At 41.4% G+C, this 13,966-nt stretch overlaps 1 protein-coding gene across 2 annotated transcripts in view; it reads right to left on the bottom strand.

Moving 5' to 3' along the window:
• Positions 1 to 13,848, bottom strand: part of CTDP1 (CTD phosphatase subunit 1) — a 102,236-nt gene extending 88,388 nt beyond the window's left edge. Inside the window, exon 1 of one of the 2 annotated variants that reach the window (XM_062618096.1) lies at positions 13,421 to 13,848. In XM_062618096.1, the coding sequence (XP_062474080.1) occupies positions 13,421 to 13,746 (326 nt within the window). In that variant the 5' untranslated portion in view covers positions 13,747 to 13,848. Of the gene's footprint in view, positions 1 to 496; positions 625 to 13,420 lie in introns of those variants that run through there. The other variant, XM_062618097.1, reaches the window with a different exon arrangement.
• Positions 13,849 to 13,966: the final 118 nt, after the last annotated feature.

The following is a 13,966-nucleotide window of genomic DNA, read 5'->3' as shown; positions in this document are numbered from 1 at the left end:
AACTAAGGTATAACACAAATCACTACTGACCACCAATGATAATAATGATAAAGGAAATAACTACATCTCTCACCACCAGCCGACTGATAACTCGCCCCCCCCAGCCCGACCAAGCTCTGACCCATACCTCCTCCAACCCCCCAGTCCCCCAGCCCTTCCGGCTAACTCCCAGTTACATCCTGGGCATGACGTGCTGTGGTATGGAATACCTCTTTGGTCAGTTTGGGTCAGGTGTCCTGTCTCTACTTCCTCCTGGCTTCCCCTCCTCCCTGGCAGAGCATGAGGCTCACAAAGTCCTTGGCCAAACCTAAACATCACTATCAGCTCTGTTCCCAAGCTGAAAGTCAAAACACTGCACTGCACCAGCTACCAAGAAGGGGAAAAATGACTGCTACTGCTGAACCCATGACATCCTCTCACCCCCCATGTTTGCATTATTTCACTTGACTTTTCTTCTCTCCCCTCCCTTTAGGCAGTATGTCTGCCTTGCTTTTACCTTGATTCATCACTAAGCTCCTTTTTAGGCTACCAACTCATGCTAAGGACCATGTCAAAACTGCTCATCTTCAACCTGTGTTCAGTGTATGAAACTAAAATTACAGATACCTAAAAGGCCAAAAAAAAAAAAATAAACTCACATTATTAGTTACAGAAATGTGTGTAAGAGTTTACAGCGACCAAATTTTTTCCTGAACTATCAAAAACTAATTAAATTGGCACAAAAGTCTTTTGATGCCAGCTTAGAAGCCAAAATACCTTCAGGTATTCTCTACATTGCATTCAAGGTTAACCTCACATTCCACGAATGCAGTAGGAGGAGCTGGTATACTCCTGGGCTCGCTCAGGTATGATTCAAATTAGGACATGCAAGAATTTCCATTCATGTGTAGGTACACATCATCTCATCCTTCTGATTTCAATAAAGATTCCTACAAGAGAACTAGAGTTCTGAAGTTGCTTCTGAACAACACCTCTGTACCTTATCACATGCCAAACAGCACTGCTAAATATCAGTTCTGTCCCTGCACGTTTAAATAGGACCATAACACCCATTTTATGATGCTTGCTGGTGGTAAAAAATACAGCATATCAAGTGCTCTCTCACACCATTCTCTATACTGATGTTTAGATGCCCTTAACCCAAAGGGCAGAGGAAGACCTCTAGAGCACTGTCAAACTTCTGATCACTGTACAGCCAAGCTGGTCACATTCCAAGCTCAACTCTCAGGATCTTAAGCAGACTTCTCAGAAGGAAAAGCCCAGACAACCCACATACTAAATGCTTCGGAAAGAAGGCCTGAACTCTACTAAGGCTTAAGCATGCTTTAATGTTTTACTCAGTTAAGTTATGGCATATATGCTTCAATTACTATAAAAGAAATATACCTTGGAAGAACAGGCATGGAAATGAAGTAAAACTACTTTCATGAATTTCAGACCTGGAAACACTCCTTTTGCTGTTGAAGTAAGGGATTTTCAAAATACACTGGCCAAGACCCAAGACAATTACCAGACAAGAGCAAGCCGAATCAAAGAGTGTATGTCTATCTTTAAATGGCTGCATATACAAATAGGGGTTCAGGTTTCTGCTTGTTCTCTGGGTCATAAGTGAAACCCGCTTAAAGAACGGAGCCACTCCCTACTTCCATTTCTGGAGAGAAGAAACAGATATCCCCAAATCTGAAGAATTACAATACTTTCTACTGATGGCAGAATTAACAATATTACTCTTTCTCCCCAGCACCCACAAGAGATGCAAATTCTTTTCCCAGTTTTACAAACTGTCACAACAGGTCAAGTAAGCCAGGCACTGGGGAAGAGTCACACAGCTGTGAAAGGCACATTTTTTTTCGGGGGGGGGGGGGGGGGGGTATATGTAAAAAGAGTTGATCATACCAGGATCCACCCTCATAGCCAAAGGACTGCAAGAGGACAGCAAACTGCCCACACAGTTTAAGTTAAGAAAATATATTGGGGTTTAAATGAAACTTGAACACGTAAATAAAGGAACCCACTCTAGGATCTTATACACATTCTTTCCAGATGTGCTTATAAATAAGAAACAGAGACACTAGGTCCAATGATTTTGTTGCAATGATCATGGATGGGGACAGACATTTAATAATGGCCTCAGGATGCAGACAACCATAAGCCCTTTGCTGTTCTCCCAGCACTTCCACAGTTTGACTGTTTCTAAAACAAGTCTTTTAACAATATCTGCTTTCAATCAGCAGCATGGGAAAGAAAATAAAATGGGAAAGCTTTCATGAAATTCAATACAGACATTTTGCTTTCATTAACAGAGGAAGTCAATGCCTGCGCTAATTCGAAGGCCTGGTTATTAGCGCTGACTCCAAATGCAAGAACTGTATCAAGCACTGCCGTGGTGTGGTTCCTGGTAGGTTAATTGCAGTGGGAAAGCCAGCACAAAGCTCTCGTATCTATGCTACTCTTCAGTTGTAGCAACCAGTTAATTGAATCACTGAAATGACTTTGCTACAAACAAAAAGCAATCCCCTACAGGTTTCATGTTGTTTTGGTTGTTTGGGTTTTGGTCCCCTGTTGTCTCCCCCCTCCTCCCCTCAGCATGATCCAACACTTCCTGCAACAAAGAATGACAGCAACAAGTGCAGGAGTTACAGAAACAATAACTTCTTAAAAACTAGCTTATCATGGTTGGGGTGAGGAGGGGTGAGGGATTGGCCAGCCGAAGCACACAAATACAATGGCCATGAGACAGCTCTACTGAAGAAAACCATGGAAGACCTGTACCTTAAAGGTACCCAGCATAACATGTTAACATGTTATCTCTGTTACTCAGAACTAGTCTAACTTCAGTTAGCCACAGCCTTCTGTTACAGCTTGGCCCCACTTCCAGAGGCAACTGCTCCAATGGCTTGCACTCAAAGAAAGGCAATGGACTGCTCCCCATCCCCTCCAGAGCTCCCTCTGAAAGCCCAACCTGCTCCTTTTGCATTTCCAAAAAGGACTACTGCAGTACCTTGGGAGGCAGAATAACTGACCATCCCTATCCAGGTTTGCTGTCAGGTTTAGAATCAAAGCAGCCGATAGAAGAGTCCAGCAAGGGTGACTGATGGGAAAAGATCAATAGTGTAAATGTTTTTACATACAGGGCTAAAACTAGCTTACCTATCTGTTCAAGGCTAGCTTGAACATCTCCCTGCCGTGAAGACCTAAGTTTTATTTATTAACTTAAAGTCTTTTTCAAGGAACCATGCACTGGCATAGAAAATACAGTGCAATTTTCCAAATGTGTGAATGAGAAAATAGACAAAAGTTACAAGACAAAGCTACTGCCCTGCACTCACTTGCATCCCATAGGTATCTGTCAAAAGCCAAGAGATTGCTGGGTTTCCTCAAATCAGTTAGGGGTAAAGACAGATGACACATACCCCAAGTTGTTACAGTGATCACTTAAAGCCACTGTCCTCAATCTGATGCTATCCGACCTTGCAATTAGCATTAGAAGATATGAAACTGTTTTAGTGCAGCAAAATGAGATTCTGGCATACAGGTAAACAAACACTCTCCCTGGTCCTGCAGCATGCTGAAGGGAATGTTACTGGCAAATTATCAAGGGGTGAAATTACCAAATGAACACATCTCACATCAATGGTTATTAACATCAACTATTATTGAATCAAGGAACTGAACGAGAACAAAGTACATTTTAGCTGTCATGAGACTACAATGGCAGACAGATAAAGTTTGATTCAACGTAAAGCCTGCTTCTACAATTTCATTTACTCGAATTTGTGAAACACCAACATTTTTGCTAGCTTATACTAGAACAACATTTTGTGGTATGTGGCTGCAGCATTTACAACCACTAGAAAGAGCATTCAAGCCCAACCTACATCAAGCCACAGCCCCTGTTAAGTATGACTCCAGTCTGTAACAAGAATTTTTCAAAGCCTTAATCACCTTGAAATCACCATGTAAGTAACTCCTTAGATATTTAACTGTTGTATTTATTTAACCCTCATCACTATCTTTGAAGAAGCAGAGAGAGTCCTTGAATAATGGATTAAAAATACCAAGGATGACAAGTACACATGGCTCTTGCTCCTACTGGCAACACACGGCCCATAGCCTCTTCCAGATGCTGCAAGAAACTTGTCTCATCAGTTCTTTAAAGAAGCCACTTGATTTATGCTCAAGAACAAGCAAGCAGAAGTCTGTATTTCAAATACGTGGGAGTCCCAGAGGCCTTACACAACCAAGTGTGCCATTCTGAAAACCACCCCGAAATTAAACAAAAAAACCCCAAACCCTAATGCCCTATCCTAGCATGACACAGACATCAGGGTAAAGATACATTTGCAATTACAACAACCATATAATAACAACTTTTGCAAGTAGCACCTTGTAGAAAGCATAGTTCACACTTCAAGGCCTTTCTCCAAGGCTAATGAGAAAATCATGGGCCTTGAGATTGCTATTTTTTCCCCCTCCCTGTTAAGAACAAACCGTTCATAATTATGAGTTAAAAAGTGAACTTCAAAACACTTTAGAAGAGAAAAATGACTTTTCAGGTTTTCTATTCTACTTTCCAGGCAAGATATCCATTCAGGTTTAGACATAGGTTATGAGCACCAAGAAAAACTTAGGCCCAGAGTTTCTGGATTTTATTTATAATCCAAAAGATATCTTAAGCATGAAGTAAGTCTACTTCCATGATTGGCAAGTCTTTAAGAAGCATTTCCTTTTTTTTTCTGGAAGAGTTTGGCATTAGAAGGAAGGAGGTAACCCTTTCTAACCCTCCATGCACACATCTATGGATAACTTCTTACATATTAGAAATTAATACTGCAAAATAAAAAGGTACAAAAAAAACCCAACAAACCCCAAACAAACCAACCAACCAAAACCAACAAACTCCAAGAGGTTTCACAGCCTTCTTCGCATAAAATCCAGTAAGTCTTTCAAGTACTATTTGGAATAGCTTAGAACATTTTTTAGCTAAAATCTATTCAGGAGAACTCAAAAGTACCTTAAAAAAAAAAAAAAAAAAAAAAAGAAGCACTTCTCCATACTTTTGCATAAAATACTCTCAAAACAAAGTTCACACAGAATTAATGTAGAAGTACAGAGTTAAGAGCTCACATCTTTCTAACTTGTTTCTTTACTATTAAGTGCAACTTCTAACAGTAACAGAATAGGCTGTCACATCTCAGTAACTCACTGAAACAGCAGTTCTGCAGACAGATCCCCCCCATCATTACTGTCAACTATTAACTTTACTGTTTCATGTAATTGAGTTTCTACTGCCAGCTGTCTCACACCGCAGCATTAGCGGTCACACAGCACTTCCCAAATACTTGCATCACAACTCTGAGAGCTGAGACACTGTATGTAACAGCTTAATGCTAGAAAGACTGGAAAATACCTTGTGTTCATACATGGATTACATATTCTTAACTGAAGAGATGTCCCTCACATGAAGCAGTAACAGTAAAATCAAAGTGAATGCATGTCCCTTGACTACACTTAACATCAGAACCTTACACCAAGTACAGAAACTTGATTGGAAAAGTCCCATGGGCTGTCAAACTTCTGGCAGCATCTCTAAGGGCTATTTGCAAATTCTACACACAAGCATCAAAGCAACCATGATGACTGAGTGCAGATTAATGCCAATTACAGCTAGAAACATAACACATCATCATCAGCTTCCTTCTACCACATATCTTAGAAAAGTAAGAATTATGCAGGGTATACAAGATGTTCTGAAATAGCTAAAACACAGTAGCTTTAAGAACATGTCCAAATTTGAAAACCATAGCTGTGGTTTTAATATAAATACCCAGGATTTTCATTGTTACACTAAAGAAGGTGTTTCATTTTTTTATGATTTCCCTCTCTTAGTATCTCATGAATCCACTGCCATCAGCACCTGCTTGGATAAGAATCACACGGTAAAAGCAATAAATAATATGGGTTTAAAAAAAGGAGACCAGTCAAAACAGAAAAGCTGGCAAGGGAAAAATGAGGCATGGTACAGCTCCTAAGAAAAATCTACTTGCTGCTTTCAAATGAAATACTTTTACAAAGCTTATGTTATCCCAGGATCCATTTTCTAAACCACTAAATATAGCTTTTCAGCACACGTACTTCAAGATGAGTTCATTAGTTCAGCAAGTCATCTGACAGCAAAATCAAACATCCAAGTCATCCAAATCTATCCATGGAATAAATATACATATGTATGATGAATACTGCCAACCTAACTGGCATTTATGCAAAAGATGAAGTGGCAGAGAGGTGATCGTAGATCCTTCTAATCGACAGAAGGCCAATTAACATAAACCCGCAATTTTCTAAAACCACACTTCAACTTTCACATCAGCTACTAAAGAGCAGTAGTCACAGCGGAAGTGCTGCAAAGCCAGATGACAACAGTCTTGAAGTAATCCCGTTTCTGACTCCTTTTTGTTCTTTTCAGGTGTATACCTTCTCAAATGCCCCACTTCTCCAGGAAAAGGCACATAATTTCCCCTTATCTCAGACCAATTTACCACTGCATTCCTCCTACCCCCAGGCAAGATTACCTGAATAGATTTGATCTGCCTTCTGCACCTGCAAGCCTACAGAGAAACGTCTACAGACGAACACCGAACAACCAGAACACCAAAGGAATGATTACTGCGAAAGAGACAGTCTGACATACACAGAGCTAGCAGCAAAGAGGTATAGGTGGTTTTTGCTTCTTACTGTGAATATGAAATCTGGGAGGATCTTGTGACCCTTCCTCCTCTGCCTTAGAAAGATCCATCTATTAAGAGAGAACATTACACCTTCTCCAAACATTTCATTATGTTCTCCATTAGAACTTAAGCAATCATGGTCCCTTTGTTACTTCTGAGAATCCTCAAGTCTCACAGCTTCTTCCCCTCCTTTTCCTTTTGGATATTGCGGTAAACTTATCTTGACACTTCCTTATGTATACATTTTCCTCTGGAGTTGTTGCTAAGCCAACGAATACACTTACGAAGGAAAATGTAGTAACTCTTAACACGCTTAAAAGCACTTAGGAACATGACTGTCATACATTATGCAGCAGCATTCAAACCAGGAAACAGCAGCTTCACATTTGTCAACAGCCACATGACAATATACACTCTCAGGACACCTAACAGCATCACGAGAGCCCAGAAACACATTCCAAAACCAAAGCACAACAGATTAGAATGCTTTATATGCTCAGCATATAAAGAGGAAGTATTATAAATAGCTGTGAAGTTACCTGGAAAGTTAATTAAGTTCCCTTCTTGTTTACTGATGCCTGCCTTGGCTAGAAATGCTCAACCATCTCTCCTGTGAATGGGGATTTATGCAGTTCACCTGTAATTTTTAAACTACAAATCACAACACAAACATACGGGCACTATTCATTTTAAATGTCTAAATCACTGCCTTATTCTACAGTTTTTCTAAAAATAATAAAAAAATAGTAGAAAGGCAATTTATTATTAGTGTATCCCATGCTTCCCTTAAAAAAGGGATACTATAAAAAACCTGATGTATAAAATGTAATCTATGTGGTTTACTGTGATCTTTTCCACAGTAACACACAAAATAAAAGGGTCCTGGATCAAGGTGGTTCTGATTAATGCCATCTCATATAAATTACCCAGCATCAGCCCAGTTACCCTAAATCAAAATAATTTCAGTCCCATCAGACGACTAAAGAAAAATTTCCATCCCATTGCACTGGAATGAACACAAAACTTTTGACTTTTGTTTTGAAAATGGGTATTGATACAGGCTCCTCTTCATGCCCCCCCCCCAGTGTTTTGGAAAATGTCAGAAAAGTGTGCTCTGACAAATGGCATATGTATTTCACTCTGGCTAATTCCTTTTCAACAGGCTCATCTGAGGGCAACAGAAGTAGTTTCTACTGACTGGAAACAATAGTTCATTCTTTTAGATAAGCAGCACTTCATCATTAGGGGTCAGGATATAGATTCTGAGGGAAAACACACATTTGTTGAGCACTGGTGACATGGTCTAGTGTGATGTGTCCCTGCCCATGGCAGGGGGGTTGGAACTAGATGACCTTAAGGTCCTTCTCAATCCAAACCAATTCCATGATTCTATAAAACACAATGAGAAATTCTCACCCAAGTTTCACAGCATACATTATTTGTGGAAGCACTTTCCTGTCCACACACAAAAAAAGGGGAGAACTTTTTCTGTCTTCCAAAGTCTTTCAAAGACAGACAAGTCCCTCCTGTTAGTGACAGGATCTATCCCGCCTCTTACGGTATAAGGGTAAGATTTCCAATTCCGTAGGTCTAGGTTCAGCAAAACAAAACCTAGACAAAATGTTTAATCAAGATCCTTGAACCGTAACCTGTAAAACAATACTACCTTTCTTTCCAGGAAGTCACATATACTCCCTATATATTTAAAAAGGAAGCTGCTGCAAATTCAACTATCCACATGTGCTAGAAGACCTTAGATTAACCTTTAATTACACAAAACAGATATTCATAAAAATATTTTATAAAGTGACAACTTGCAATGCATTATCTATTAACATTCCCAAAAAGAGATCCCGAAATGACAGGCTGGTAACTTTACTAAGCCTTCAGGCTAGAAGGTCCCAACTGAAAATATTTTAATATACTTCTAGTAATATTTAAGAATTTGCAATATCATCACCCTATGTTCATTTTTATTTAGTGATGTTGGGTTACCAAATTACCTAAGGGGAGTCTTCCACTGGGTAAGACTGACTTAGACTATCTGAATGGCTGGGATCCCTGCTAGGGTCAGCCCATGAGTTAACACTAAACATGCAGTCATCAAATCAGAAAGGTCCAGGCAGGCATAGAATCATAGAACAGTTAGGCTGGAAAGGACCTTGAGATCATCTAGTTTCACCCCCCCCCTGCCATGGGGGGGGGACACCTCACACTAAGCCATGTCACCCAAGACTCTATCCAACCCGGCCTTCAACGCTGCCAGGAATGGAGCATTTACAACTTCCTCGGGCAACGCACTGCAGTGCCTCACCAGCCTTACAGTACAGTCTTCGTTATATCTAACCTAAACTTCCCCTGTTTAAGTTTAAACCCATTACTCCTTGTCCTATCACTACAGCTCCAGGCCCCCTTCAGATATTGGAAGGCTGCTATGAGGTCTCCATGCAGGCTTCTCTTTTCCAGGCTGAACAGCCCCAGCTTTCTCAGCTTGTCTTCATATGGGAGGCACTCCAGCCCCCTGATCATCCTCATGGCCCTCCTCTGGACTTGCTCCAACATGTAAGTTGTACTACCAAGACTTCTCAAAGGAAAAAAAATAAACCTCTTAAGATAAAATTTCTAAGACAATTCAAAGCAAAAGTCTTTTCTCTCTCTTCATCCCTCAAACTTTTCCCAGGGGAAGGAGGAAGAAGACAGAGACCAAGGCATCTTTAGCTAAATGATTTCCAGCACCCACTTAATGTAAACTAGAGGCACACAGAAGCTTGAGCATCTCTTCCAGCAAACTCTCATATTAGCCTGAAGCAATCAAAAAGCCATGGCCTAAGGAAGCCACACCAAAAATAACTACAGACACAAGCTGCTACAACCACACAACTGGCAGCTTCCAACAATGATGCCTGTTTCCAATCAAACCTAACAGAGTTAATTGATTCTCTTAGGTAAGGGAGCTCCTACAAGTTTTGCAAAAACAGAAGGTCATGTAAAGAAAAGAGACTTTGTATTCTGCCGTTCAGTGCTATTAGCTATAGTGTAAGCTCCCAACTTGTTAGATGCCAGAGAAATAAAGGAGAAAAAGAAGTCAATGAAGGAGAGAAAACCCTCTCTTATAACTTGGCTCTTTTTCAATATCAAATTTGACTGAACACAAGACAGACCCATTAAAATCACGCTTCTGTAGTATGACAGGGGAGGGTACACAGGAAAAGGGTTGGAAAGATGCATACCAAACTTATAATAAGATTAAAAAAAAGAACTGATCTAAAGGTTAAAAGGAGAGAAATGTATTAAGCTGTGATCGTTATTTGTTATTCAACAACCCTGTTCGCCAGTGAGAGTTTGGGTTTTTTCTTAGACTCTAGTAAAGCTCATTAAATATTTGACAGGATATTACGAAAACATTTGTGTCTAAATGAAACAGCAAGTTGATTTTCCTGTAGTTTATTACAAATGTCATCACTTCAAAACAAACAGTAATTAATCATCATTTTATTCCTCTTGAAGACTGGAAGACAAAAAAGTATTGCGGTCCAGGGTTAAGTGTCTTCATCTTGGGGGGTAAACTAGACCCTGAGGCTCTGTGACATTATATATCTTAAAATATTTATCTTCCTTTGGTTATCCAATCAAGTTCATGATAAAAAAAAAGTAATGACACAAAAGTCTAGTTTTAGAAAACACATTCCCACCCTTTTCCTGCTATCTTCCACAAAATACAAGGAATAAATACAAGTTTTGCTTCATTAGAAATCAGGTAAGTTTAAACAACATTTTTTATTACAACTTTCATATACTTCATGTTCTGTTGAAGAATGCAAGTTTTAACTACTGAAGCTACACAATAAGATACAAAGTTACGCCGTTTAAATGTACAGGTAATACGTATTTTGGAAGACTTTACTAACGTGAACAACAACAACAAAAAGATTCTCAGTAGCATATTCCATCAAGGGATGATTGTTTCACATTAGAAATGCTTATGTAAATATTCACCTAAAATAAAACATTGACTCAACCCAGAATCCTGACATACCTGTCGCAGCTTCAGAATGATTAACCTTGATGGTTAACAGGCATTAAGAATACACAGAGCAGTGCAGCAGTTTTTGATGCTTGTTCCTTCTGCCACCCATAGAAATTATGCTTAATTAACAACAAAGACCTTTAATTAACTGCTTACTGTCATCCCTGCTGTTTACAGTGTTAAACACCTTCCTCTCTTCAATCCTAGTTTGACATTTGATGCAAGCCTACCTCTGCTAATCTAAGCAAAAGCCACCTCCTGCCTGCCTTGGGCTGTCACCCCCACCCCTACCACCCTCTCCCCTGTGGACCATTTACACTACTGTCAGCGCCAAAAAGTGCGTAATCAAACGACAAGAAAATTAAGTGCTAAGTATGTGGAAAATTACTTTCACTTAATGTAGGTTTCATTTCATGCCTGATATAAAAGAAAAATGTCCAAAAGCTCAAAAATCTTAAAAGGGGAAGACTTGTGCTAAAAGACGTCATTATTTTCAGAAATAATGACTAAATTGACATAGGAGAAAACCTTAGCCAGTCACATTATGTATTCTCAAGTAAAAAGGTTTAATCAGCTTGTGTTCTCAAATTCTAATGGAAAGGAAATACATTTGGAATGGAAACAGTATTTCTCCTGTTTAAGTGCCTGAGAAATATTTGCATGTATCTTTGGTTTATAGAGAATTTGGGGCTAAACTGACCAAACCTACTTTTTTTTTTTGAAGGAAGCATGGATAGTTTGAATAAAAAAAAAAAAAAAATCTGGAATTTATTCAGCATCTCCAGATATGTTACCTATCTTAATCACACCTGTGTACTTTAATACTGCACAACCTTAACATATATTTAGATATTGCTAATCAGTTATGGAATGCTATTATTTCCATTCTACAAAATGGGAAGCCACAGGGAAGAGATTACATGCTCATACAAACAAAACAAACCCTTAAGTGACTGGCTCTGCTACCCTTAGATCATGCTTCTACCTCTTTGCTTGAACTTTTACATTCACCCAGTAAACACCATTACAGGATGCAACAGAAAATATGCACTGGAAAGTCTGAATTCCAGAAACATAATATCCAGCAGTAGTCAATAACTTAAGAACTAACTTTTAGTGGTCTAAGATACAAATGAGTTAGAAGCCAAGAACAACAGCAAAAATACAGTATTTATTTTCTAATTGTCTCAAAGCCAGGATGTGCCAATTATAATCAAGTGAATTAAGACTAGTCAAATCCAATAAAAGCATTGTATAAAAATTGCACATTCGAGTCCTAAGTTTACACTGAGCAAGGCTAAGCCTAAAACACTGCTATATCATACCCAGCATATTTTAAATTGTTTGCATTTACCATTTAAGATCTTGTTTTGGTTTTCCTCCTAAGTGCTTAGCTGACATAATGAGACAACACCACCAGAACTTTATCTCCTCTTCTGCTCAGCACTATCAAGGTTAATTTTACCATGCATATAGTATTCTAAAATTTTAGTCTGACCTAGCATTTCTTGTGCCTTTGTTCTAAATCTGATATTAAAAGATTGGCCATGTTGCACTAGATGCAACAGCAGCATGCTGATGTAGCACAAAAGGAAAGCCACAGTCTTACTCAGAAAGAATAATGCTCTGGGTAGCAAAACACAGCTTTTACCTGTTCTGTAGCACCTTATATTACTAATTTTCTCCTAAACCTTTGAGAGCACCCCCAGACACAGATGTTTTGTATATACTGATGATTTTCAATCAAGAAAGTTTAGGTCTGGCAGCACCCACCCAAAAATCAAGAACTGCAATAAAAGAAAATAACTTGCTGTCATAAAACAGAGGAAGTCGAGAGTTTCAATGGTTTCCTGTTGAGAAACAATCTGCTTGAAGTACAGGGTAGCAAGCTATTACTCCAATTTAACCTAGAAATCTGAGAGGCCCTATCTATTAGCCATGTAAGACTAAAAGTCGGCAAACACCCAGTCTTACCAAGTCAAAACCACTTTTAAACTATGGAAAATCTCACCCATTTAATCCCTTGCTCTCCTGAAAGTTCAAATTACACCTTTTTGTTTACATTTGTGAAGCCTTACGCATTAGCACATCTACAGGATTAAAAGCATTTAGGCTTCCAATAGTATATGTACGATTTCTAGTAATTTTAAAAACGTCTCGCTGCAGCGCTAATTTCCATTAAAGTTCCTCCTATGGGACAAGAAATGATCCCTTTGCTACCTGAGTTTTGCACCAAGCGCCCAACTCAAAAAAGCATTTCCCCTTAGTTCTGCCCCATAAGGGCAGTGCCCCGAAGCACGTGAGGGCATGCTCAGCTCTCATAGCGAATGACTCGGCTCTGAAACAAGGGACTACAGCACGATCTCCTGCACCTCTCCGGCATCCTCCTCCTCGCAAGCCTGCTTCCCGCACGTTACCCTATGCAGAGCTTCCTAGGAAGAGCCTTTCCCTGCCAGCAGTTATATGGCCGAAACATAGAACAGTGCGGGCACGGGTTTACAATCCACACTAGCGCCGTGAAGTGGAAGCGGACCTGAAGGACCAGCCCGTCCGCTAGAGCAGCAGCGCGAAACCCGCGTCCTGGGCCAGGCTCCCCGTGCTGCTAGCCGCCACCGCCGCCAGGGCCAGCCGCCTTTCCCCTCTGCCGCCGTCGCCCCGCACTCACCCGGGCGCGATGACCTGTCCGGGCCGCACACACAGCTCCCTCACCACGCCGGGCCGCTCCGCCTTCAGCTTGCGCTCGGGGCCGGCCCGCTGCGGCCGGGTGCTGGCGCCGCTGGCGGCAGGCGGCGGGGCGGCGGTGGCGGGACGCGGGGCGGGCGGCAGCGGGGCGCATAGCGCCAGTACCGACCCGATCTGTACTGCCGCCCCCACCGACACCTTCCACTCCAGCAGCCGCAGCGGCCGCGGGCCCGGCGCCCGGATCTCCGCGATCATCCCGGCCGAGCCCTCCACAGAGGGCCCATCGCCCCTGTCCGCCGTCACCTCCATCGTCCCGGCCGAAGGGAGGGGGGGGTGTCGCTATGGCGACGCCCGCTGCCGCTGGCCCGGCTGCGGGGCCGGAGTCTGGCGCTGCCGCACGGGGGACTGGGGGGGGGACGGGGGGGGGGGGGGGGACGGGACACAGGAGCGCCCCAATAGCCACCAGCAGCGCCCACAGGCGGCGGGGTCACGGCCTCTCTGCGCAGGCGCCGGGCACCGGCTATCCGGC

Source organism: Pezoporus occidentalis, unplaced genomic scaffold (assembly GCF_034315485.1).
Source record: "Pezoporus occidentalis ecotype Australia unplaced genomic scaffold, CSIRO_AGI_Poc_V1 ctg2, whole genome shotgun sequence".
Classification (NCBI taxonomy): domain Eukaryota; kingdom Metazoa; phylum Chordata; class Aves; order Psittaciformes; family Psittacidae; genus Pezoporus; species Pezoporus occidentalis.
The sequence above is the reverse complement of the archived record's forward strand: the minus strand, read 5'-3'. Positions and strand labels throughout refer to the sequence as shown.